This window comes from Emydura macquarii, unplaced genomic scaffold, assembly GCF_026122565.2.
Source record: "Emydura macquarii macquarii isolate MOO-44397 ecotype Brisbane River unplaced genomic scaffold, CSIRO-AGI_Emac_v2 contig_1644, whole genome shotgun sequence".
Classification (NCBI taxonomy): Eukaryota; Metazoa; Chordata; order Testudines; family Chelidae; genus Emydura; species Emydura macquarii.
In genome coordinates, this window is record NW_027131781.1 from 18,851,587 (window position 1) to 18,878,365 (window position 26,779).

The 26,779-nt window shown below is 41.1% G+C and overlaps 2 protein-coding genes across 6 annotated transcripts in view; both read right to left on the reverse strand.

The window, feature by feature from the left end:
• SLC12A1 (solute carrier family 12 member 1) overlaps positions 1-8,597 on the reverse strand; it is a 58,239-nt gene extending 49,642 nt beyond the window's left edge. Inside the window, exons 1-3 of one of the 3 annotated variants that reach the window (XM_067555807.1) lie at positions 8,484-8,499; positions 8,330-8,393; positions 5,910-6,390 (exon numbers count right to left, since the gene is read on the reverse strand). In XM_067555807.1, the coding sequence (XP_067411908.1) occupies positions 5,910-6,320 (411 nt within the window). In that variant the 5' untranslated portion in view covers positions 6,321-6,390; positions 8,330-8,393; positions 8,484-8,499. Of the gene's footprint in view, positions 1-5,909; positions 6,391-8,329; positions 8,457-8,483 lie in introns of those variants that run through there. The other 2 variants (XM_067555808.1, XM_067555806.1) reach the window with 2 other exon arrangements.
• A 3,981-nt stretch (positions 8,598-12,578) lies between these two features.
• CTXN2 (cortexin 2) lies at positions 12,579-20,324 on the reverse strand. Of its 3 annotated transcripts, none has more exons than XM_067556128.1 (5): positions 20,266-20,324; positions 19,050-19,119; positions 17,349-17,448; positions 15,416-15,575; positions 12,579-13,017 (listed from the first exon to the last, which is right to left on the reverse strand). In XM_067556128.1, exon 5 carries the CDS (start codon positions 12,961-12,963, stop codon positions 12,715-12,717), a length of 249 nt encoding a protein of 82 aa, XP_067412229.1. In that variant the 5' UTR covers positions 12,964-13,017; positions 15,416-15,575; positions 17,349-17,448; positions 19,050-19,119; positions 20,266-20,324; the 3' UTR covers positions 12,579-12,714. The 3 variants fall into 3 exon arrangements, with proteins under 3 accessions (XP_067412229.1, XP_067412228.1, XP_067412230.1); XM_067556127.1 differs by lacking the exon at positions 20,266-20,324 and adding an exon at positions 19,695-19,837; XM_067556129.1 differs by lacking the exons at positions 15,416-15,575; positions 20,266-20,324 and adding an exon at positions 19,695-19,818.
• Positions 20,325-26,779: the final 6,455 nt, after the last annotated feature.

The window sequence follows — 26,779 nt, forward strand, 5'->3', positions numbered from 1 at the left end:
AGAATCCAGCTGCTCTCACTCCCAGAGAGCTAAGTGGCTGGACCCCTCTCCAGCTTGGGAGTGGGCCGAGAAGCCTGAGCAGCAGCGGCTGGAGGAACAGGGAGGGGAGAACCATGGGTGGCTTCTCCAGCAGGGAACTGGGACAGCCTTGTCAATTTCATGGCTGAGCTGAAATTGACTAGGCTGCCTGGCTCCCATGGGCAACCTAACATAGGTTAACTTATCTTTGTAGTGTAGACGAGGCCTGAGTCCAATTTGACACATATGGGGCCTTATTTTCCAAGGTGCTGAGCACCTATAATGCCCAGTCAATGGGAGTTAAGTATACTTGTTGTGTGGAAAATATGGGCTTAGTTCTGACCTCAGATACACAGACAGCAGATAGCTTTGCTGTATACCTACCTGCCTATCAGACTAGACTCTGTTCTATATCTCCTACTAATTCTATCTACCATCTTATCTGATGAAGAAGAACCATGCTGAACTTCTTTGGAGAGAATGTATCTGCTTAAGAGCATCTATGGGTGGGATTTTCAAAATAACCTGTGGGATTTAGGAGCACAAATTCCATTGAAAGTCTGAGACTTGTGCTCCTAAATCACCTAGGTGCTTTTGATAATTCCACCTAAGATGATAACAGCTATATCACTCAAAATACAATCAGTTATTAAAGAGAAGCAAGAAGGATTAGCTGCCATAATACCGTCACATGAATTAGCCTATTTTTGTTTATTGCACATTCATGGGATCAAGTCTTCAAAGGTTCAGTTATTGCTACTTGAAACTAGTTGTTTCTTACATACTTTGAATTAATTTGTGCTTTCACATTCCATTACCGTAAATTATGGTCCTCAACCTTTTATAATGCATTTTAAATTGCAGTGCTTTAGGGACTGATTATTTATTTACCAAATGGCTTTACCTGGGCAATTCATGTATTAAGGGTATGGAGTAAAGGTGATAGAACATTTCAAGAAGCCACCAAAATCAAAAGTTATTGCTGTTTTTAACATTTTCCCTTCCTCATTTAAGAACATTTCAGCTTTAGTATCTTGTGTGACTAGTAATGATGAGCTCATCCAATCTACATAATAAGTGTGGAGAACTGCCAAGGAGATGAAGGAAGGTTAAATTATTTCTTGTGGTGGGGTAACTGTTAGACCCTAGAAATTCTCACCCACTGCCAGCTGTGAAATAGTTCTTACAAAATATTTCTTTAACTATAATTGGCATTTTGGAGCTTATTACAAGCTAAAAATGACACATCTTGCTAAAAGATGACACAGGTTTAACTCCAGTAGCAAAGGAGTTGGATCTCAGAGGTTCCTTTCAGCCTGCTTTCCATTCTGACTTCAGAAAAATTATACATTTAAAAAATGTATAAAACATGAATGTTTCATCTTCTGCTGTTAAACCAGCATCAAAGAACAATGGGAAGGCTTATGTGGGACTCAGACAGCTGGAGTCACACATTGTCACCTGCCAGCAGCAAAGGGCTTAGACAGGCCAGGTATATTTGACATCTTTGTTTTGTTTTGTTGTTCAAATCTGATTTTCTCCTAGTGAGCTGTGCTTACCTCCACGTGAACTGCACTGAGAAAAATGGGTAATAGTATTTAATGCACCAGCTAGGTATGGCATAGACGGCATTAAACACTAGCAATGGTGCAGGATTACAGGGCCTTATATGATACATTATGTGGGGTTTGCATAGTGGTCTTACGAGTCACAAGCCCAGGTTTAATGTGTTTAGTAAGGCCAGCATCCTTCCTCAGACACAGAAAGGGCTGCTAGTGTAACCCACACCATTCATGCTCTGTCCCCCTCTAGTGAAGGCTGGACAACATATAGAGGTTGATGATCCTATTATGGCCATAGCTAGCAGATAGGAGTAACACTGGGCTGTGCATACTGCAGAATTCTTCCTCCTACCAGTGGATAACCAGTCATGGAAGCGAGTTTGCCATGGTTGCTACTCCATCCTTCAAAACCCCCATTAGGTGTTTTTAAGCAGCAGGTTGATTCACATAATAAGTTCCTGCTATGCTATGGTTTGCAGGGAGCTACCACGAGGCGGGGCTCCAGTGCATGCAAGGATGGGCCTACCTTCTGCAAGCTCTCTAAGTCCCACTGTCCTCTTTCACAGTGCAACAGCAACATGTTTTTTTGAGGGGAGGGAGGACTGAAGAAGGGGAGAACCAAAGTCAATAACAAAAACTCCCATTGATTTAACTGGGAGCTAGAGCGGGCCCACTGTGTAATGTAGAGTCATTATAATGCTAACTGAAAAAGTCTCATTGAAATCAAGTCTATGCTTGTTTTCAAAAACTAAAGGAGAATGGCTGAGTTATTTATACCACAGAAGCCGTTGGTACATGTGCTAACACAAAGCACTAACAAATGTACTCCAGGGAACAACCTTGCACTGGCAGAGGGAGAAACTTGATGTCTTGATAGACTCTTCTCCATCACTAATTTCTAATGTTCAAAAGTGTTGATGATTTTTGGATTGCTCCTGTGTTGGGGGGTCCAAATTGAGACACTGTGAAGTAAGCTGCTATTCAGAAAGTGACTTGAAAATACCACCCTCTGAAAATCACACACCTTTAAGAGGTCTCAAGATAGACACATCAAAACTGAGACCCTCAACCCCAATCACTAGTAATTTTTGCAATTCTTGGCCTAAATTCCTATGCACCGGAAATACTTTTCATAATCTTTCTGCTTGTGCAAACTGTAGTCTAGAGCTTGCATTGGAATTTTCCACATAAAGAAAATGAAATGTGATTATTTCACTAATAATCAATTATTATAAAAATTCCATAATATCCCATGTGCACTAATGTACACTATGACAATTAATTACTGCACGTGCATAGTGCTTGTTATCCTAATTTCTAGTGCAGTTACATCTAATTTATTTATTCTTCTAAATACCAAAATTGCCTTCTCTTACATTGTAATCCTGTGTTCTTCAGTGTTTCAGGTTAGGATCTCCAAACACTTTACAAATATTGGTAACTTAGGCCTCACAGCACTTGCCTCAGATCCAGTTAAATATTAATGTCCCCATTTTATAGATGAGGTAATTAAGACCCGTGGAGTTTGTGACTTGCCCACAGTGAATCAGTGGGAGAGCCAGAATTACAGCCCAGAAATTCTGATTGCTGGTGCTGTGTGCCAACAGCTAGAATATGCCTCCTTCTCCACCTAGTAGTCACGGCCTGCAAAACTTTTTGTTAAAAAAGAAAGTGTTTTTCAATTCAGCTAATGTTATGAAGCTTTCAAAATGAGCCAGCCTGTTCTTGCTTTGACCTTCACTCACTAAAAAAACCTCAAAGAACAAAAAAACTAAACAGCTAAAGTTCAGTTACATTCTGTAAACAAAAACGGTACCCAAACTGAAAAGCTGTCCTGCAGCAAATCTCAGACTGAATTAGGTTAATAATGGTCAAGACTTAAACCCCTGAACACCAGGATTTAATTGTGCTACTTCACATGCACAAATGTCATTCACTTATATAATACAAGAAGTTTATCTGAACATGGAAGGCCAGATTCCCCACTGCCTTGCCCCTTGAGTATTCACTTGTACATCTGCAAAGTGAGTGGAGATACCAAATTGGGATTCTCCACTCATTTACGCCTGTGATAGTGTTTTATGCTCCCTTTGCATTCATGTTGCATAGCTGTAAGTGACCACACATAGGATCTAATTCTTATTTACATTAAGGCCACTTTACACAGCTCAGGCAGGGGCCTTGTTGTAAACGGGAGTCCCAATGTGGGAGATGGGGGTGAATCGGGCCCTGATTTTCCAAATGGTTAACTTTATGCATGATTTCTGTACTTTCAATTGATCCTTTCTAGGATGGGTGAATCTCAAGAGGTTTGGAATTTGAATTGCATTTAAATCAATATCCAAAAGTATACTGTTTATCCAAATTATTCAGACCTCACAAATATGCAAAACGGAGTTGGAAATGTAATGAGACCAGGCTTTCTCTGGAGACTTCTGCTTCCACTTTTGGCCAGAAATAGAAAAAGAACAGGTTTTTTTTTTCTCAATGTATTTTGGCACTTCTAGTCCCAGCTGGAAACTAGACGTGAACCCCCCATCCTCCTGCTTCTTCCCTAAGAAACATCTGAACAGTTCAGAATCTATCTATCTATCTATCTCAGTAATGCTTTTTATAGAGAACTTGTCACCATGGCTTGGGGGGGTGAGAGGGATTCTAATTTTACCCAGATCAGTTGAACCATCCCAAATAATTTCTTCCAGTAGGTTTTCAATGATTTCGTTTAACTGTTGCAAAGAAGAACTATATAGAGGGCTTGATCCTAGTGGCCTTTGTCCACTCAAAACTCTCAGTGAAGTTGTGTTTTACACCTACTTTTTGTTCACTTTATATGTGTATGACTACTGGGCAAGACAGTGCAGATCAGACCCTGTGTTCCATTCAGATTTTTTTTTATAGAAATGAATTACGCTGGTGCACCTGAAGTAGCATGGAGGTTAGTGAAACCCTGCTATTCAGAGGGTTGGTCTTGACCATTACAACATGATTCAGTCTGAGACTTGCTGTTATAAACTTTTCAAATACATTTAAGGGAAGTTTTGAATGTGCAGGGACTGAAGGATCAGACCTAGATAATGCATTTCAAAGATGAATCACTTTGGGAAAAGTAGGTGCGGTGTGTCACAGAAATGAGGATTATGGTCAGAAAGGGCCTATTTCTTGTAAATTAATGATCAACTTACTTGAGGTGGTTGTGCAGATAAAATGGAGCACGCATCAAGTGACTGCTGGAGGGGAAGTTCTATTCATTAGAACTATCAATCTTATGGATCAGTGGTAAACTCACCCATTCATTCTGTTAATCAAAACTAGAGCCATAATCCCCCAAGAAAGGAGGGAGGGAAATAACGCCAACTCTAGAAAATCATTAAAAGCAGTTTAGGCATCTCATTTGTCAAGAGCAGCCTATCCTGTGATTCTAAGTAGTTTTCTGTAATTCTGACTTGCCTCTATACTTCCATGGTCCCATCACCATTTGCAACTCGTTTGCACTGTGCAGTAAAAAAGGGATTTAGCCAAATGACTTCTGCATAAATGATTGATAGAGTACTACTCAAGTGGTGCCTCTCAGACCCTCCCAAAAATCATTGTTACAATAAAAAATGAGGGCCAAATTCATCCCTAGTGTGAATCCACTGATGCCAGTGGGATAACCAGTGCCTGAAGGATGAGTTTGTCCCTGGGAATTGTGTGTTAACGTATTCCTCTTTCAAGCAAATACTTTCAAAACCAACACACATTCTTGTATGTGTTTGATGCTCATCATTTGCACCTTGTCACCCTTCTTACAATGTGTTAGCTTTTGTTCATAGCATAAATGAATAAAGCTTTGTATTTCTAACTAGATGATAATGGCATGTATTACACATTATAAACTTTAATACACGTTATTAACAGATTATCGAATGAACACAACAAACTAATCAATAGAACTCTAGTTCTGATTGGGTGTTAGATTAGAAGTTAGAATAGACACTTTCATCTCTGATTTTCATATGGCTTAACTTGCTATTTCTACCTATTTAACTTTAAGTCAAACATAAAATAAATCCTGTGGCTTTATAGCTGTACACGGGAAGTAGGCATATTTCCTATTGATTGAGTGGATTCATTATTTTCAACCAGCTACAGACCTACTTAACAAAGATCTTTGCTCCTAGCAGTATACAGGACAGAGAACATTCTGCAGGTATAAGTCTAAATAAGAAAAGTATTTATACTTTTGTTCTTGCACAGGGTTCACAAAATAAGGGGCTGGACATATTAATAAATAGAATTAATAGCTTGGAAATGTAATGGTGAATGTTTGTATCATTCCTTTCAACTTACCTTTGCCAGTTGTTCATGGATTTCTAACAAGCTTGGTCTGTTCATTTTGGCCCCACTGATGCTGCCAGTATTTCGATAATAATCAATGTTAGGAACTGCATCCACTGTGTTATGGCCAAAGGTTTTTAGATAATACGTGTTACTATGAGAATCATAGGGATGTAAATTTCCATCTGATTTAACAGTATCCCCATTTTGAAGAAAGTTTTCATATAATGCTCTATTTCCAGGCCTGTGACTGATCCTGAGTCTGCCATGTGCTTCTTCAGTAAAAGATGTTTCTTCATAATGTGGAGGATCAACGTCCTCTTGGGGTGTTGTATTATTGTCATGGCTTTCATTAATTACATTAACCTGAAACCTGTTTGTACTTGGATCCAAGAATATGTTTGGAGAATTATTCATTGACATCTTCAGGGATGTTGTGTGCTGAGGTCACAATCTTTCTACTCTTCTGTAGTCGGAGGTAGTGTTGCTTTATCTGCAATTAAGACAGTAATGCTATTGCATTTGAAAGATCTTGGTTCTTAATCTAACAAAGTTCAATAGAGACTTTCTTGAAGTGTTCACTCCTAAGTGTTTTTCTTAAGGTTGTCCTGCACAACTCTGTCATCAAAACCATAAGTAAAACTTTTCTATATTTAATTAACTTACACAGTAAGGTAAGTCTTCTATGATTTCTTAAAAACCCAATGAGACCGCAACCTTGTAACTTTTTACAAACATCCAAAATCTGAGTCAAGTTGATATCAATGGGAGTCTTGCTATTTATCTCCACGGGCTTTGGATCAGGTCCTAAATAGGCTAAAACTATACTTAAAAGTAACTTTCCTCTGTACATTATCTTTGCAGGAAGTAAACTTAGTACTTCTCTGAGTAATGTACAGCCCAATGGTTCATTGGAGATGAAAGGAAAGTAAATCTAGCCAACAAGATTCACCAGAAAGCCTGCACATGGTCTATTTACCACTGCACATGGGTTGATTTCACCCCTAGTGCAGAAGTAAATTGGCATGACTATTCAAAATCCAATTTTTTAAGGTAACTGTGTTATATTATACTATTAAAAGTAAAACAAATAAGTGTTTTTTAATTTTCAGTAGTTCCAGAATGCAAGATAATTTATGAGTAGGTGACTGAAACACTGAAAAGTATTCATTTTAGATGTATCTAGAAGTAATGTCACAGAAAGGAATAAAAGTGAGAAAATTGAAACATATAAAAAACTTCCTCGTGCCCCCAAATACCCACTTAAGACCATTTGAAATAAGTAGTGACAGATGGTCAGAACTAAATATGTGAGAGATGCAGAACTGGGCCCCGCAAAGGGAAAAAAGAGTATATATAAGGCCCAGTCCTGCAAATGGTTAAGCTTGCAGGACTGGGTCCAAGGAGAACAAGCTGTCAAGTTAAATGATTCTGAAATGGTATGTATTACTAATTATTTGTGATCTATTAAATCCTGTGCCAGACCAATGTGAGGGTTGAAAAAATGCATATATTGATACTTACTTTTAGTAAGTAAAGAAATGTGATTTTACAGCCATGTGTAGAACAATTTAGTAAAAGTTCAATCCGGTTACTACTGAGCTCATGCTGGGCTTTTGAAAGTGTATCTGATGGTAGGAAATTTTGGAGACAAAACATGCAATATTATAAAAGGATACCAGCTGAACGTCAGCTAAATAAATAAACCCATTAGAAGGATGCATTGGGAATTGAAAGATAAATTGCCGTATCTATTGACAAATCTACATATGTCTACCTATATAAAATGTCTAATAATCACACAGGGGAATTATAACTTGACGAGCCCCTTAACCAAATACACTCCATCCTCATTATGAGACTTGGCTATAGCACTTGAATGCAAATAACATCCAGATTCTGGCTCTGTATGTGTGTGTGTGTTGTCTTCACAATAAACTTCTTTATAATCCTCTAGATATTGGTTTTTCAAAGAAAGCTGTTCTTTCCTGCTTAATATTTTGTGAACTCCACCAGAAACAAGTCATTTCTTCTTTCAGCTTCTTTGTTTGATACTATTTTTTTCTTGGTCACCTCTGATCCATGTTACATTTGTTATGTTATTCGTAATCTCTGCCCACATGCTATATGCTCTTTCCCTTAGTGTAAAAATCTTTAATAAAAAAAGAGTGCATAGAAATGAAATATTTCCTTGAATAAGGGCCAGATCCTGATCCTACTAAAATCAATAACAGTGTTGCCGTTGACTTTGGTAAAACCAAATTTGGTTCTAATTCTATGTTTGGAGACTCTGGGTGAAATTCTGGCCCTTTGAAGTCAATGGGAATTTTGCCATTGTCTTCAATGGAGCCATAATTTCACCTTCCAAGTTTACTTCTACAATAAGTGTTATTGTTTTGTTTTGCCCCATCAAGAAAATAAAAGTCTCTTACCTTTCTGCTGCCTTTACAAATAATAATTTGTTTTTGAAGAAGATTTCCAGAGGTCTGTTGGATGCTGTTATATGCCATTAAATTTAGTATTATTAGTATTATTACATTATGCATAAGTTAACACGCTTACACTGTTCAGGATAGTTTAACTTACCTCTTGATTCCCTGCTCTAGTTAAGGGCAATCTGCCTCTTATTTATGTCTGTTTATAGACTGTCCTCCTCACTCATGCATCATGGATTTTACCTCATTGGTTAATTCTTTCTTCTGTGCAAAATATCAAGTGACTCACCCAATCCCTGTCTTTGACACATGCTCTAAAACACTCCTAAATCACTGATTTAGAGGAACATTCTAGCTTGTTAAATATCAACTAGTAAATGAACCTGTTAATTCTTGGAAGTAAGGAATAAAACTATTCCTGCATGTCATAGAAGAAAAATAGGTTTGTTTGTTTTTTCTTGGAATTTATAAAATATAGCTACAGGCATCGAGGCTGCTGTATCAGCTGCTGTCCCACAATTATGAATCTGCTTACGTCACTGGTATGTCAGTATGTCCTTCTTGTTTTATTTCCTTTAAGATCAAGGATCATTTCATTTTAGATTTGGTTTTTTTTATTTCTTTTTTTTTTTTTGTAGAGAAAGCTGTGACACCAAAATGTCTTAAGGGTTGGGGAAGGATGTACAATAAGAGATGGCTGAATTTACATTGACATGAACAGAAATTTCTAAAACACCACCACTAGAAATCTGCTTTTAGCAGCTTGTATTTGGAATTTGAACAGTGAGTCCAGCAAAGAGTCCTACTAAAGTCAATGGAAAAGACCCTCGGAATAAGTTACTACTCATTAGTAGTATTACGATTATTTATTTTTTGTATCATAGTAGTTTCTAGATAGTTACACATGTGTTTAGCTTTAAGCACATGAGTGTCACTGTTGGCTTGACTGGGGCTACTCATGTTCATAAAATTAAATATCTGCGACACCTTTGCAGGACTGGGGTCTATACAGACATAAAGTGGGAGGAAGGCACTATTGTGATCTCTCTTTTAAAGGTAAGGAACAGAAGCACAAGGAGAGTAAGTGACTTGCCCAGGGTCTCACTGGGAATGTGGCACAGCTGGGAATTGAATCCGGCTCTCCCGAATCCCCATCCAGTACCTTAACCACAAGACCATCCATCTCAACAGTGCACGTGGCAGAATTGGGCCACGCAGTTATAATATTTTAAATGAACATGTTTATTTGTTCACAGACTATTCTGACTTTGCAATGGTATGTTTGTTGGATCTGCCAGCTACGTAATTATCAGTAAACTCCCATTTTGGGACTGCAACTCATACCTATGGGGCATAGACCTTGTGCTGGAGCCTCTGAACAGCGTGAACTTCATTCTGTGTCAGAGATGTGTATATCACTACATCTGAGACTTGGACAGTGGAACTATCAAGGGAGTTAATTTAAAGCTTCATGCTGAAGAAGGCATAGCCTAGCAGTCTGAATATAGGTCTGAGTGCCAGGTACACCTGCACTCTAAGCCTAGCTTTGGACAGGCCTTTAAAAAGAGTTTGGGAATTGTGTTTAAAAAACATAGGTTGATGGGTTCACACTTTGCTAGCACTATGTTTAAAATCATGGCCTTGCTCAGCTCCTTGCTTAGGCTATTACACATTTTAAAACACGGGTTAGCCCCATCAACATCCCCTAGCAAAACTATGTTAGAAACTGGTTTAGCTGGAACCGTGTTTATGCATAATCCTGAATTCATTTAGATCCCCAGCATGGATGAGATCACTGACTCCCCTTGTGACCTTGACCAGGTCATTTAGCCTTCCTGTCTCTGTGTCTCAGTTTCCCCATCTGTAAATTGGGGGATAAGAATCAGGCTGTGTGAGAACTCTTTTTAGTCTATCTGTTGAAAATCTTGTCCTGTGTTTTTTGAGGAAAGCCTTAGAAAAGTTCCAGCCTTATTCACTTCTTCTTGCTGGTGTAAGTCTTTCCTTTTAAGGAAGATACAATTAATGTTGCTCTGTTATCAAGGTGGAATTTGGTGTATGGCTGTAACAAAATATTGTCAAATCAGAGAACAGTTCAAATCAAATCAAAGAATCTAAGTAGAGTTCATAGACAAGAGCAAAAATGAAATAGTGCCATATTTCTTGTTACTAGGATGAAAAGGATAATTATGAATATGTGCTAAGACTCCGCACTGGATAATTTTGCATGGCATGTAGTTGATCTATGTTTGAATTAAAACAAAAATAAATAGAGTATATTGGAGCTTTGTGGCCTCAAAGGTGTCTCACACTGGAACTCAAGCCACTTAAAGGTTACATGTTCCATGACACAGCTTTTTACATTGTACACTTTGGATGGAGAAGACCAACAAAAGTCAGTCCTGCCACTGACTGGTCGTGTTCTCTTTCTTGCTATTAGCCTCAGGCATAATGATCATGGCTTTTCCCATATGATCCAGTGTCTTCCACTGTGAATGCCATTTACTTAGCCAAGTTTTCTTGACTGCCACTTTTCTAGCAGATATGGCACATTATGGATTTTGTTGAATTAATACAAACAAACAAACACTACAACTCATCTTCTTGTCTCTGCATCTCTTAGCACACATAGCTGTTTAGTGAGATTGACACTGACTAAACAAAATTCTAATTCCAAGTTTCTCAAAAGTGGAATTGAATTACTGTCAAGTACTGTTACTCTCACAAAGCTGCTTTTGTGCTAAGAGCTGACCTTGATATTACTACTCAGTCTCTGTTTTTTCTCTCTGTTACCTCTTCTGTCTTACTAGGACCCTCTGCCACAGAATTCCTCAGAGTGACAATCCAAATCCAATCCAATGGTAGTACCAGGTCCTGGCCCCTGATTGACCCCTCTGCACCACTCTGAAAAGCTGCCCTGCCCTGCCTCTCAGTGTTTTTCTAGCACCGGGAAGGGGGGGTGTGTGCAGCTGGATGGTGCACAGCTGGCATAACCAGGTCTGTGTTCTGTCCTCTTTTGATCCACTGGCATAGAGGGACTTGCAGGGTGCCTCTGTACTCTGGCAGTCCCCAGCTGGAGGTACAGCCATTGGAGCCTTTTACCATCCAACCCAAGGTAGAGCAGCAAAGGCTGTTCTAGCCTCTGCCAGGAGCTGAACCCGTCTCCAGGAGCCCAGGGGAGCACAAAGGCAGTGCAAAGATAGCTGAACACCCTGTTAGGTCCTGCTCTGAGCACAATTCAACTAGACTGGAGGATTGGGTCCTTAACCAATGTTTGCTTTTTCTCTTCCCCTCCCCATATGTCTATGCATCTCTTTTTATCAAGCTCAGATAATTTGTTTTCTGATGCTAAGCCACAAACCGATTTTCAGCTGTATGAGAAACATAGGTGGACTGCCTGGGGATGGAGTTAGAACTGTTAGAGGCTCTGGCTGGATTTTTGAGTTGGGCATGTGTCTCGCAATGCTGAATGCACCGTATATCTTATATATGGCACCCAAAACATCTTTAATGACATTTTCCCTCCCTATGAATAGCTCTTGCTTGGCCATCTAACAATTTGGTTAGCGCAGGAGAAGGGAAGTTTTGTTTTGGCAAGTGTGAACAGTTTTCTCAGACTGGGAGCAAGAAACAGCTCTGCACATTGTTCTAAAAAGACTGTTACTAGATATTGTAACAGCACCATGTGCTTCTCACATGGATTTAGCCAATGCGATAGCACTTGCAGGTATTTGAGGGCAGGACTTTCGTTAGTGACTGTAATAACCATCAGCTCTTATGTTGTTTTTTCTGTTCTCTTAGTGACTGAAAACAAGAGTTTCCACACACAGACACAAGTACCTACAGGCATCTCCCCTTGTGCTGTGATCCTCTAGTGCGGTATAATCTTTCAAGCTAAGCTGGTCAAGTACATTAGGCTGCATATGAGATCTCCAAGGACAGTTTCTGGGTGTCAAGAAAAGGTGTTGGGTGCGTCGGGATTTACCATCCAAAAACATTTCCCATCTATCTTTCACCCTCCCTCTTTGCCACTGATGTGATGCTGCAGCATGAATTCCACCTATGAAGAGGGAGGTGACAGATCTGAATCTCAACAGATTTCTCTGCCACTCCTCCTCACTGAATTTTTAGCGAATCATCTCACTAAACTATTTCTTGCTAATTGCTAATTGACGTTAGCTATTTCTTACCCACAACTCCACAAAAGGCAAATTCCCAAAATAAAACCAGCATGAAATACTTTTGAGTTTGCAACAAATATTTATTTAACAAAATGGATGCCACCATCATATCTTCAAAACATAGGTACATATTACAAATTTATCAGTATTAGGTTTCAAAATGAAATCAACATCAAAAGTAAGGCAGGATACTCTTTTGAGTTTTCATGCAAGAGCATATTCAAACGTTCCTTTATCAAGCCCCTCAACTTCATCTTCCCAAGTGGAAGAAGGCATGCTACTATAGGGGTCCAGTAAGATTCTGAAGCATCTAATAATAAGTAGTCCCAAGAAAACACACAGAATCCCTACAAAGGCAAAGCCAGTTTTTTGCTCTAAAGTCAGTGGGAAGGCAGACACTTCGTTGACACTCATACTGGCTGAAGCGTTGCCGCAGTAGTTACTGCTCATCATTGGGCGTCACATCCTGAAGAGTCTTCAAGATTTTCACTTGTATTCCTTCTTTGCCTGTATGCGAAAGTGCAGTCAATTTGATTATGGCCAAATGTGACAAACTTCTGAGCTACCAGCATACAAAAATTTTGAAATCAAAACCTACATGGGCATCATTAGTGAAAGTACATTTTTTGTACATCCCAATCACCTGGCAAAATTGTCATTAGAAATTGGCAGCCCCTGTATAAAACCAAGCTTCTGACAATGACCATGACAATGACCATAACCTACTTGCTTGTCCCTCCCACCCAAAATAGAAAATTACTGGCCAGGGGCATGTGAAATTTTTCAAGACTACTCTAAATGGCATTTTATCAGATTGGGCAATATCTTGCTGATCTTCATCAGAGGTCAAAAGGCCTCCATGCGCAGAGTTGAATGGGAAATTTATGCTGGAGAGCTTGCACTATCAGTATCTGAGTCCTTAATCTGGCGAAACTCCCCTTGACGTCAATGGGGATTTCACCTGAGTAAGACTGATGGATTAGGCCCATGTATTTTAGCCTAGAATGCTAACTGCAATGAACCAAATGCACAGAATGAAAATGTCATATTTATATAATATTGTTGGGCATCTTATTGTTTGGGCTCCATTTTCAGACAAATGCATGAATCTGCATGCCTAAAAATCCTTGTAAAAATGACCTGCTGAATGTTTGATTTCTAAATGATCACGTGTATATGTAAGTAGCATTAAATGCAAACTAATGTGCTTGTGTAGTTGCATACTTGCTTTTCTGAATACCTGTCCCTATGTGATTGTCACTCATTAGTGCCTAATCATCATTAGGGTCTGGCTGGGGGCACAGACTGTCGAAAGCTACATTGATTGGCAGGCTGAGCCATGTGCCAGCTCCCAAGGGTACATAGTGCATCTGTCCCCACCAAACTAAAATTAAAGATCTCTACATCCATTAATGTATGTAGGAAGGTTAATGGGAGAAGAGAGAATACAAATCTTTTTTGCTTTCCCTCATTATGTTCTTCTCTTTACCATTATTTTCTCTTTTAAAAAGTTGCTGTTCCCCAAGACACTGATTTAGGAGCCTTAAAACAGCTTCCTGATTCAAAGCATCATTTATACACTGTACTCACAGGGCTCAATCCTGCATTCTTGGCATATTAAAAACATTCACTGAGGGTGTGGCCAAGTGGGCTAGGAAACATGGCCCTCACCCATAAACACCAGCTGATGCCTTGAGACTGCTGCTGGACTGAGAACACAGTCCACCATTTTTAGAGGTGTCATGAGTGACATTTCTAGAGTGCTTTTTCCTGTGCTCCTGCCTGCGTTAGCCTTACGTGGGCATAATGTTCCAGCTACTTCCACTCAGGTGCCACACCCACCTCATCACCACCGCCACAACCTAGCAGCCCTCAAGCCATCAGATCATTATAGGTGAGATCTGCAAAGGGGAAAGAAATTGGATTTTTGCCCTTTTTTGGGCTTCTTTATAATGATAAAGAAAGCTGAAAAAGTTTTCTTCTTTTCATAATTTTTGTCTGCTTAGTTTCCTGTTAAAAACCAATATCCTGCCTACCCTGATGACTTTGTAGACAACTGGAGAACTGGTAGGATTCACAAGCTCCAAGGGAAAAAAACGTTTTTAGACGGATTGTTTTTGTTGGCTGCTGTTAATACTTATTTAACTAAAACACTTAGGGAAAACACTCCTTTTGTTCAACACCCTTCTGTCAACGAAGCTCCCATTATACATTTCTGAGTCATTCCAGAAGTCTTTTAGCAAAAAACCAAACTAACAGCAACCAGTAAAAGATTCTTGTTTGAGTCTCCCTCTTTCTCCTCAGAACCTCCATTGTTCTTTATATATATCATAAAGAACCAAAATTAAAAAGCAGGGAGGGGAGATGGGAAAAGGGCAGGAAACATGCCTAATTTTTTCCTTTGCCACTCCCCTTTAATTTAATCCATAATAAGGAGTAAGGATAAAACAAAAAAAAGGAAGGAAGAATAAAGTAAAGATCTGTGGCCCAAATCTATAACCGATGTCAGTCAGTGTAGTGCTATTGACTTTATTGGAGCTACATTGATTTATACCCATTGAGGATTTGGCCCTATAACCTGAACTTATTTTAAGGTTTGGAAAATGTTGGTTTAAGCACCCCACTGCCAACCATCTCTTCCCTCTCCCTGATTCCAAGTCCAAACCTCTGCACATTGTTCATTAGCAAATTCATTTCTCATACTTAGAGGCTTGTCCATCAGAGCCATGTTTACTCTGTGAGTTGTGCCATTGGAACAAATGGTATAATTTGCAGAATGTGGTGCTACTCGGTGAGAGACAAGGTGCCAGTATATGGTCCATAGTAACCAAAAATAATGTCAACAGCAATTGAATAGCAATAATCGATATCTATATAATGAAACCAAATGTAATAATAAAACCACCTGCTGCACAAGTTTTCATGTAAGGAACGTTTCCAGTTTTTCCAGAAGTTTTAACAGCTGCAGAGCATGGAAAATAAAATCACAGAATTCTCCAATTGTTGCCCAGTGTGTAACTAGATCCAACCAAGAAGAACATTCTCCTTCCAGGAGTCCAAGGACACTGGGAAATTAAAAAAATAAAAGGCTTATACTGGGAAATGATTTGTACACTAAAGCAAGAAGATGTAGTACCAGAAAAAAAGTACAGCCATAAAAGACACATGCACAGAAGTCTCAGAGACAAATGCTAGCCATGACTCTGCAAATGCTTCTGCAAGCGGGGGACACTTGTGCCTGTGTGAAACACATAGAAATCAGTGGGGCTTTGTATGGGTGATATTACAAGACTGGAGCTTAAGATCCTAATCTTGCCGTTTTACTTAAGCAAAATTCTCTCCCGCTGGAATCAATGGGAGTTTTGCCTGAGTAACGAGTGCAGAAGCAGGTTGCAAGGTAAGATACAGCTTACAAACCAAACCAAACCTGGAAGGAACACCATTTATTTTCATGAGCTAGGATGATCACATAATTCAGGATGAAGAAGGGATACCCAAGACCTGTGTTAAATCACCAAGTGATATTATGCACTGGTACCTATGGCTTAATTAATAGGGTTCAGACCAATATTTGAGCTGATTTCTCACATGGACTAGGAAACAAGCATTGCTATTGTTCATTGCATGCTTGCTGTACTAAACATTTATTAGCTTACAATGATATTATTTATGATATTATTCAATTAATCATAATTGGCCATTCTGAGTCAAATCTTCAGCATGTGAAACCTGAATAAATTGGCAGGGAATACAAGGAAATGCATACAGGACTGAGGAACAGAATTCTTGGCCCCAACCTCTGGTAGTGGGCTGGAATGGCTCTGTAGACACAGTTAGCCTTATTATATGGAGTAATAGTGTACATTTCTCATGCAGGGGATTTGGGTTTGTCAATCCACGTTGTGTCCCTCTGTTGAGCCCTGATTTTTCCTCCTCTCCATGCTGAGCAGCAGAGATGTAGTATTTCCACTGCATTTCAGGCCTTGCATGCTTACGGATTGGAGTGGAGGATTTGGCCCTAAATATGTACCATATGAAGGTAAGATTTTACTTGTGGGGCGCTAGAGGGGGATGGGATCTGTTTACATTATAAATCTTGTTTGCAGATTGGCAACTGAGGCAGCCAGCAGTTATGCATACATAATGTCATTTGCTCTAGAGTATGTCTAAAATCATGAGCAAAAAGACCATGAATGCTAGAGGGCCCTAATCCAACAAAGCATATAGGTAACCACTACATCAGAGTTAAGGTGTTATAGGAATTAGAATTTATAGGGTCCATTTGTCAGGTGTTGCCACCAAACCTATCCCTGTTTGGCCAGCTTCTACCGTTTGCGTCCATGCAGTGTCACTTGAGTGCCCCTCAAAATCCCTTTGGATTGGGAGAAGCAAGGATCCCTGAATAGCCTGCTGTGGTGGAAAAGGCCATCTGATGTCCCTTCAAGACCAGAAAGAGGGCTACCAGGACCCAGGATTGAGACAAACGTCTCACCACTATGGTTGACAAAGGTAAGCATGGCAGGGGAGCAGTTGGGGGTTTCTGGATGGATGGATGGTGCTTAGGAGGTCAAGAGATGGTACTCAGATACCATGGTAGTGATCAGAGTATAGAAGCCTAGATAAATAGGTAGATAAGCTGGAGTGCCTATGATTATTGCAACTGTCTCTACCCGTGTCCACCAAATGTGTGTGAACCTGGGACCAGGCTGATGTTTAAAGTTCCATTAGGACTAAACCCTGATTATAGGTGGTTTGGGGGTTTTGATAGGAACTTTTTGCGCAACCCTAGTTACCATCCTCACATTTCCAGACTTTAGAAAAAGAAAGTGTAAACAAACCTTGGGAAAGGGGCTGAGAAGTCTGACCACAGCCTCCATAGGTTGCAGATTACACGACTTCTTCAAGAGTCTTCCTCACATTTTGGAACTTAGCCTTACCCTAGAAAACAAACAGGTTTTGTTATAAAGATCACCATGTAAGGGCCCAATCTTGTGAGGTGCTGAGTTCCCTTAAATCCTACTGAAGTCATCAAGAGTTGAGAGGATTCAGGTCCTTGCATGATCAAGCCCTGGTTGACTGAGAATTCGCATTACACATTATAACCCATGTTAAAAAAATAATTGTAGTTAACGAGTTTCAGGTGACACCTGTAGATCAAGGGTTTCACATAATAGTAATAAAAAGTCATTCCTGGTGCCACAGTACTCCGACAATTATCATTCAGGAAGTGCCGCAGGCCATGTGGATGGAGCAGTGGTGCAGTGGCCCAGTCATTCTAACAATGCTTCAAATGGCCTGGATTCTAGACAGAGGAATGCACAGGAATTTAAATTTGAATACTTTTGGAGGGGCACGTTAAATACACACAAATGAAAGGTTCGCGTGACCCTCCTCCGCCTCGTCCTCCCCCACCCTTCTCATTTCTTGGGACACCTCTGATGGAGATGCCCAGCAGCAAGGAGGCAGCAGCACCCTCGGTGGCAACACTATCCGTATCCCTGCAGCCCAGGGAGGGAGGAAGTAGCAGAGCAGCTGGCTGCTACCCAAGCTCCTCCTCCCTCCTCTTCTACAGCTGCAGTCTGGTGCTTCTCCTTCCCTGCTCCTGGAGTCCAAGTGCAGACTGCCTGCTGAAGTGAGACGGGGTGGAGGCAGAGGCAATGCATGGGACTCCAGCAGCAGGCTGTAGCTGTAGAGGAGGGAGGAGGAGGAGCTCAGCCAGCTGCCCTGCTGCTTCCGTCCTCCCTGGGCTGCAGGGCCACATGGTGATTTGGGGATGGGGGGTCGTGTCCCTGCTTGCCACCCTTGTGCATGCTCCTGATTCTAGATTAATGCTTCTAAGGTTTTTTAATTTAGGTGCCTAAAGATACTGACATCTACCTAATGGGTTTTCAAAAGCATTTAGGTACTTGTATACATCTTTATATACCTAAATATCTTTTAAAAATCTGGCTCTGGATGACTGGTACTTCCGAGTGGTACAACTGCTGTACCAGGAATTTGAAAGAAGTGGTGGTGGGAGAGGATTAGTGATGGGTAAACCTCAAAGAGTTATCTCCAATTTCCATGAATTTGGAAGTTTATCCAAACCATCTTGACCACCTGAGCTGACAACACTGGATTGGAAATGTCACAAGAAGAGCTCTGTGACCATAGAGCCAACCTCATTTAAGTTAAGATGCATAGTGCATCCCTAAATCACTGCAGAGAAGTCCGCCTCTTCTTCCCATTCTATACAGCAGCAGGGCATGATCCCAAACCTGGCATTCAAGAGAGTATTAGGCAGGGAATCCAGTGCCATGCTCCCCAGCTCTCTTTGGTATCAGAAGGATGTGATTAGCCATCTTGAGAGTGTAGTAGGGCCAGGTGTGGCTGTAGTAATGTAAACACAGGACATACTGCACCTTTTTCGAACAGCAGTAAATTGAATTCCACTGTACATTCCCCTGAAAATCTGAGGCAGCAAGGGATTGCCACCTCCATTCTTCAAATGTACAAAGTATTGTAAAAATAGGATTTTACTCCTAGTAAATGCACAATACCTAGAGTATCCATTTGGTGGTAGATCCTGTGCTCTGTAATGCACTTTTTATTCTTATGCGGTAGGGATGTCTGGATAAGAGACAAACAAAGCAGAAAAAAAAAAAAAGATTGTGTCATCATCCTTCAACTTGTGAACATAAAATAGTGCAGTAAACTGGCCATGAGCATGTAGTACATTTGTACCATAAGATATGGAGTATCTACAAGGCAACTGTTGATACACAGTTATATCCATAGCTTTTACTTCTCTTTGGCATCCTATCTCACCAGGCCATTTATGTATTTACAAAAACATGTAATTCAGTCTGTAACCATTTACAGCAAATTTCAAGGAGCAGTATTGAAAAAACATTTAATTTCTGCAAAAAAACGACCTGCTTTGTCTTACTCTGAGACAGGCTTTCTCTGAGAACATGCCTTATCTGCCTATACACAGTCATTATATGCATTATTAAAAGCAAATCTACAGCATAGCTAGGAAACCATAACAAAACAGCGTAGCACACTCAATATAGCCTGCAGAATTTAAACAGACAAAACCAGTGCAATTCTCCAGCCAAAATGTGCACTGCCCTCACCCTTCTCCTTGTTTTGTGACTAGGTAGAGAAGGATCCTTATCGAATGAAAACATAGCAATACAAACCCCGTTCTTCCTTGTCCCCTCTCCCCATGCTGATGAACTGCAGAAATTGCAGTGGCTCACTGAACAGGTTCTCAAGCTGTTGAAAGCTCAGGATTGAGCCTGTGTCTGCTGCGATCCTCCCTTGTGGTCACAAAGCCACTGAGGCTCCCCAGGTTACACATCCCCAGCAGTCCCCTCCAGAGGCAGGATGCATCGCTCGGGAGTTCCTCTCTTGGATCAAGTCGATAGGGAGGATGGAAATTCTCAAACTGTCTTTAAAAAGAAAAAGAAAAAAAAAAACCAACCCTTTCGGATGATTGAACCATGCTTCGCTCCAAACCCACTTTACACAGATTGAATTGAAGAAGTATGGAAACTTCCTGCAAAATACTACGTGAGAGGCATCAGCAAGTCTGCTGCACACCCATCCTTCCAGACGCTGCAGCTGCAGCAACAGCAGGGCTGCCCAGCGCTGTCCCCCTTAGATCACCGAAGCCTGCAGCTGCTTTCCCTCCTGAAAGACAAGGCCGTGGGACAATGCATCGCATCTGGAGGCACAGCACCTCTCCTGAGGTGTGCGGGGGGCCCTTACCTTGCAAGCAGCAGTGTCACAGACGGGGGGTTTCTCGCAGGCTGGCTTTCAAGCGGAGCAAGTGAAAGGGGAGGAGGGATTTGAAACTGACTAAGGTGTTGTATGACTATCTGCATTAAATAGCGTCGTTCCACAACAATGCAGAGGGCTCTATCCTTTTACTGTGGGTGGGATACCTGAATTAGTTATGCCTGTGAATTTAGCCCCCAGATGCAGTTTGGTTAAATAGTATTAATATGTACAATAAATGATTGGAGGAGCGTGTTATCCCCAGCAGCAGGAAGGTGTGTTGTATAGCTTTAGCAATCCTCCTGATTCAGAAACAGAGCGAGTTGTTGTCTAATATCCAGGCCTGTGAACTAGCCGTCAAGCAATCGGCACCGATTTCTGAGGCAGCGGGTATACAATCTGCATTGCTAAAATCCTACCGCATCAGCCTGGGATCTCCCGCAGGAGGGGCATCGCGCTGTGGGTAGCACATAATTGTTATGACTTTCGATCTCACGCTTTCTCCCACCTGGTGATTAATGAGACCGGAAGAGTCATGTTAAATACTCCGGGGCCAAATCCTGCTCTCCTGCAAACACCTGGTGTGGAGTAAAGGCGCAAGATGAGCAGCCCATAAAGTTCAACTGCTTTGTGTGAGGTATTGTGGTGAGCTAAAGGATGGTCTTGTTTTGTATTTACCTCTTGCACTGCAAGCACCTCTTCTCCCAAGAGCTTAATAATAAATAGTGATTAATAATAATCATGGCTAGGTGCTGTCATTAGTGCTAAAGCCTCTTGCCCAGTTTGTAGCTAAATTACATATATCTTGTAGATCTATGTTTGTAAATATAAATTTCAAAACCAAGGATTTCACTTGCCATATTAGAAAGTGGTATTAACATGTGGCTATGAGGTGGAGATTTTTTTTTAAAGTTGGCTCCATATATTACATTTTAAAAAACCACCCAGGCACATTTTAACTGATCATTCCATTTCCATGCATTCCAGTAGTTAAGCACCCCATTGGAAATTCACATTAATTTCAGTGGCACAGGACTGGCTGGTATCCAAGTAAGTATCAAGGATGACAATGTTTGCAGTTATGCTGGCTAGCTGTACACCTCAGGTATGTGCTAAAGCCAAGGTCAAAGGCCAAAGACAGGCAAAGTCCTGGTATAAATGCATATCTTGAAAGTTTTTTTTATTGCTGTTATTAAAAATAGTTTTAAATATTTTAAAATAAATACCATAAATATTATTTGTAAAGTTATTTTTTCTGATGAAATAGGGAGAGTTTTTTCATGCTGTGTCTTGCTATATTCTCTTTTTTTCAGTGTTTTATACAGCACCTAGCACAATGGGTCCTAGGCCTTTGGGCACTCTCATAATAGAAATGTTTACTACTACTACTAAACGTCTGTGTAATTGTTATCCTTTAATTGCCATTTTGGTCATATGATAAACAATATTTATTACTGAAAATGTAACATATATAAAGTTAAATTCTTAAGGAATTATTAAATATAAAGACATTTGGTCCCTTTAAAAACAGATCCTTTCATAAAATATGATGGGCCAGATTGTGCTTCCAAAATATACTTGTGAAGGGGGCCTTCTATGTGTGGTTCTTCCCTGCTGCTTTCAGAGCACCACCCCTCTTTTTCTGGGACCCTGCAAAGGGCTCTCCCTGGGTTAAGATCTGCATAGAGGAGAACTAGGAAGCAGGGAGGTCAAGCTAGGCATTGTCTCCTCACCAGTTCAGCACAATTTACTAAGGAGAGGTAAAACAGCTCCAGGCTCTTCTTCTAAGCTCTGTTACCTCTTTAGGTTGCATACCCTGACACTGCAGAATCTTCCTCTAAGTGGGCCTGGGGTAGCTGGGGCCAGAGAAGGACCTGTTGGCATGGTTCTGTTGGATGGAGCTGTGCTGTCTGGGTATCAAGGGAGGGGCAGGCCTGAGCCACTGTGGCGGTAGCTATTCTCTATGTGGGTGGATCTTGCCTCCTTCAGATCCTTCAAGATCCATAGTATTCTGGGTGTGGAAATTCATTCACCCCTGCCTCCTCCTGGAAAGATTTAGGGAAATCCTCATGGTGTTTTTCTCCTCTCATGTGCCCTTCTGTAAGAATGGATGCTGAGGCCAATCATTTAAAAATTGGAATTAATTTCTTCACATGTACACTATTACAGGTTTGAGTAGCTTGATATCCTGTAACTGGTTCTTGAAACTGGCACTTGCAGTTCTATTTTAAACATTTCCCCCCACTGCATTTTTATCTGTTTGACTTCCATTTTTCATGGAAACCAAACTAAAGCAGTGGGTAGCCAGCAGCTGAGAATGTGAGAGCTCAGATTTTACTTTCAGCTGCTGGTTGTCAGTAATAATGCTGTTTTTTAAAATACCCTGTGCAGTCCAAGGTGCATTTTAGAATGGAAAAACAATGAAAGGTGAAAATAAATAAAACCAGAATTTTCCCCTTTGATTGGGAGTAGTGAATTCTTGGAAGGCAAACTGATTAACTGTGTTGGTATACTAGATACCTGAACAGATGGAGTCTTCATCACCCCCCTATTTTCCACTTTTCATCAGGCTGAATTTCTATTGAATTCAGCAGTACAACTGCCATTGACTTCACTTACGGTTTTCACTGATTTGACCCTGGATTGCTTTCCTAAAAAAGATTAAGGATACACTGGAAATGGATCCCTTGAATAGGAATTGAGATTTTATAGTCCTCTAATAATTTAGTATTTTGATCTTTGTAAATTTAATCAGGCAAAGCTAAGGTTGGGTAGGTGGTGCAAAACAAATGGAGTGAGCATGAGTGGCAGTGGGGAGCTGGCTATATCCTGTTACAGTTTGTTTTCAGACTTTTTAATATTTAGGGTCTTTTTGAAGTTGTAGAACAATAAAGAAAATGTAACTTCTTTTGAGAGGTAACCAGGCTCCATTACAACACATTTTCAGACTTAACTTGTTTAAACAGCTTTTTAAAAATCCCCTTTTTTAATGATTGCCAGAAATTTAAATTGGATTGGTGCATAAGGTCAATCGAGAGAGCCCAGTTCTGAAAGATCTGACATTGATCAATCAGGGCTCCCATTTCCCAAAGCTTTCAGCAAGTCCATAGGAGGTGTGCGAAGTAATATATCAGTGATATATGAGAGGTAGTGGACAATGGAAGGGAATGAACAGGTTGATGGAGAGAGACTTTTATCCACATAGCAAACCTGAAGTGCTAAATTATTTATTTCTAGAAATTGTTACTGTTTAAAGTTTTAATGAGGGTATACAACTCCATCTCCCCCTGGTCTTCTTTTTGCCTCCCCCAATCCTCTTGTTCCATCCTCCATGCCCCCTCGGTACACTATACACCAAGATCTTAGATGACCCATTTCTGAGTAAGAAATATAAGGCTGTAATGTTTTAGACACAGAAAAGCTAATCTAGAAGTAGAGAGAAATAAAGAAAAGATTTCCAAGCTTTAGGGCTCCTATTCAGCAAAGCTCTTAGGCACATATGTAATTATATGCACAGGAGTAGACAAACTGATCTCAGTGGGACTCTTGATGTCCTAAAATTTATGCACATGCTTAAGTGCATAAATAATCCTTAAAACACCAGCAAACAGCAAGACCTTCCCCACCAACCACCCATGCACGTTCCACCCCAAAAAAACCCTGAGGTGTGGACTACACTAAGGCCTTGCCTACACTAGCACTTATGCTGGCAAAACTTTTGTCGCTCAAGAATGTGAAAAAACACACCCCTGAGCAACATAAGTTTTGCCGGCACAAGCACTTGTGTGAACAGTGCTATGTTGGTGGGAGACACTCTCCTGCTGACATAGCTACTGCTGCTCGTTTAGGTGGTTTTATTATGTTGGCAGGAGAGCTCTCTCCTGTTGACATAATGCGGCTACACAAGCACTCTTATAACAATACAGCTGTGCTGCTGCAAGTTTTAAGTGTAGACTAGCCCTAAGGATTGGCTTCTGTATAGCTATGTCTCTCAGGGTTTGAAAAATCCAATACCATCCTAGCCCATCATAGACAGCACTAGGTCGACAGAAGAATTATTTTATCAATCCAGCTACTGCCTCTCTGGGAGGCGGATTTACCTACACCAACATGAGAACCTCTCCGATCTGCATGGGTAGTGTCTACACTGAAGCACTTGCACCGCTGTAGTGTTTTTAAGCGTAGACATACTCTGAGGCCTTGTCTACAGTAGAAAGTTACAATGATGATAAAAAAGTGCTATAATTACAATGCTTTTGCCTGTCCACACAGCACTCATTGTGTTGCCAAAGCGCGTCCACAGTTTGTGCTCTAGCATTGACAATAAGAGCAGTGCACTGTGGGCAGTTATCCCACTATGCAGCTTGCCACCTTGTGCCGCTAGGAGTTGTGGAAAGGTGGAGAGGATCACAGTGCATCATTTCATGCCCCATCATTTCATGGGTTTCTGACTGTTGTGTGGCATTTTTCAATGACCCCAGTTTCCTGTGTGCTCGCCATCTCTATCTGAAAGGGCGGATCCCGCACTGCTCTCCACTGTTGTTGTCAGTGTTCTGAACGCATCACAACTAGTCATGCAGTATATCAGGAACTCCCAATTGGAACAGGCATTCGAGGCGCCTGACCTGTTGTGTACCATGCAAACACACAATGCCAGATTACTGTTTGCATTCACGGAGCATCTGCACACAGGGCACCACTGCTTTTGGGTGAAACAAGCACTGAGTGGTGGGATCGCATCATTATGCAGGTCTGGGATGACTAGCAGTAGCTGCAGAACTTTCGAATGCACAAAGCCACCTTCATGGAACTCTGTGTGGAGCTGGCCCCTGCCCTGTGGTGCAAAGTCACTAGAATGAGAGCTGCCCTCTCGGTGGAGAAGCGCATAGCGATCGCCATGTGGAAGCCGGCAACTCTAGACTGCTACTGGTCGGTCACTAATCAGTTTGGACTAGGGAAGTATACACTGTTGTAGCTGTGTTATCGCAAGTATGCAGGGCCATAAATCACATTCTGCAACAAAGAACTGTGAGTCTTTGAAATGTGCATAGAATAGTGGATGGCTTCACAGCAATGGGATTTCCTAATTCCGGCTGGGTGATAGATGGCACGCATATCCCAGTTTTGGCCCTGGACCATCTTGATACGGAATACACCAGTAGAAAGGGGTACTTCTCTATGGTACTGCAGGCACTTGTGGATCACTGTGATGTTTCACTGACATCGATACGGGTTGGTCAGGGAAGGTGCATGACGCATGCATCTTCAGGAACACTGACCTGTACAGAAAGCTGCAAGCAGTGACATTCTTTCCAGACCAAAAGATCCCAGTGGGGGATGTTGAAATGCTTATAGTGATCCTGGGAGACCCAGCCTACCCCTTACTGCCATGGCTCATGAAGCCTTATATGAACAACCTGGATATCAGCAAAGAGCTCTTCACTAACAGGTTGAGCAGGTGCTGAATGACCATTGAATGTGTGTTTGGCAGATGAAAAGCTCGCTGGCGATGCCTTTATGGCAGGTTAGACCTAAATGAGGAAATATTCCCATGGTTATAGCTGCTTGCTGTGTGTTCCATAATGTTTGTGAAGATAAGGGTGAAAAATTTCCCCCTGGGTGGAGCACAGACATGGATCACCTTGTGGCTGACTATGAACAACAGGGTTATTAGAGGGCACAATGGGGGGAGGGGCATTTGAATCAGGGAGACCTTGAGGAGCCATTTTGACAGTGAGCAATAATAAGGTGTCTTTGTAAACAGAACTGTGCCATGCTATGGCTGCTATCCAGCTTGCACTATGTATCAATGTGAGCTGCAACCATCATGTGCAAGAGACAAATAAAGATTGCTTATTCTTCACAGAGTATGTATTTATTAAATAACAATCTTTCACAATGCACACAAAAAGCTGGGCTGGAGGGAAGAAAGCAGTGAGGGACGGTGCGAGCCATGACAGCTGGGTGTAAGTCCAGCTTCGTTCTAGAAGCTGTATGAAGGGGTGGAGTGTACAGGGTACCAAGACGAGCTGGGAATTTGGTAGGAATGTGTGTGGAGTTTGAGGAGAGCATGGAAAGCAGTTTTGTATTGGCTGCAAGGGGGGGGGGGGGTGAGCACTCATGAATTCAGTCTGCAGCGTTATGAGTGATTTTTTGCATGTCCATTTACTCCTCCATGACTTTTATCATGTGCTCATGACCTACTGTCATTCATTCCTGGTTTTCCCTCTTCTCCTGCCTATCCATTTTTTTTATTGTTGGACACAGTGTGTCTCCATGCTCTTTTTTTCTGCCTCAGAGAACTGGAGAAGTTCTTGGAACATCTCCTCTTTGCTTCTCAGTGGTCATTTTCTTATCAGCCGCAGGTACTCAGCAGTTGTGGGGGGAATTTCCCCTCAACGGCGGATCTGTAGAAGCACAATAAACAATGAACAGAAGCATGATTGTGAGTGCAGTAACAGCATTGATTCACTACTGTAAAATACACTTCTTTCTCACTGTCCCC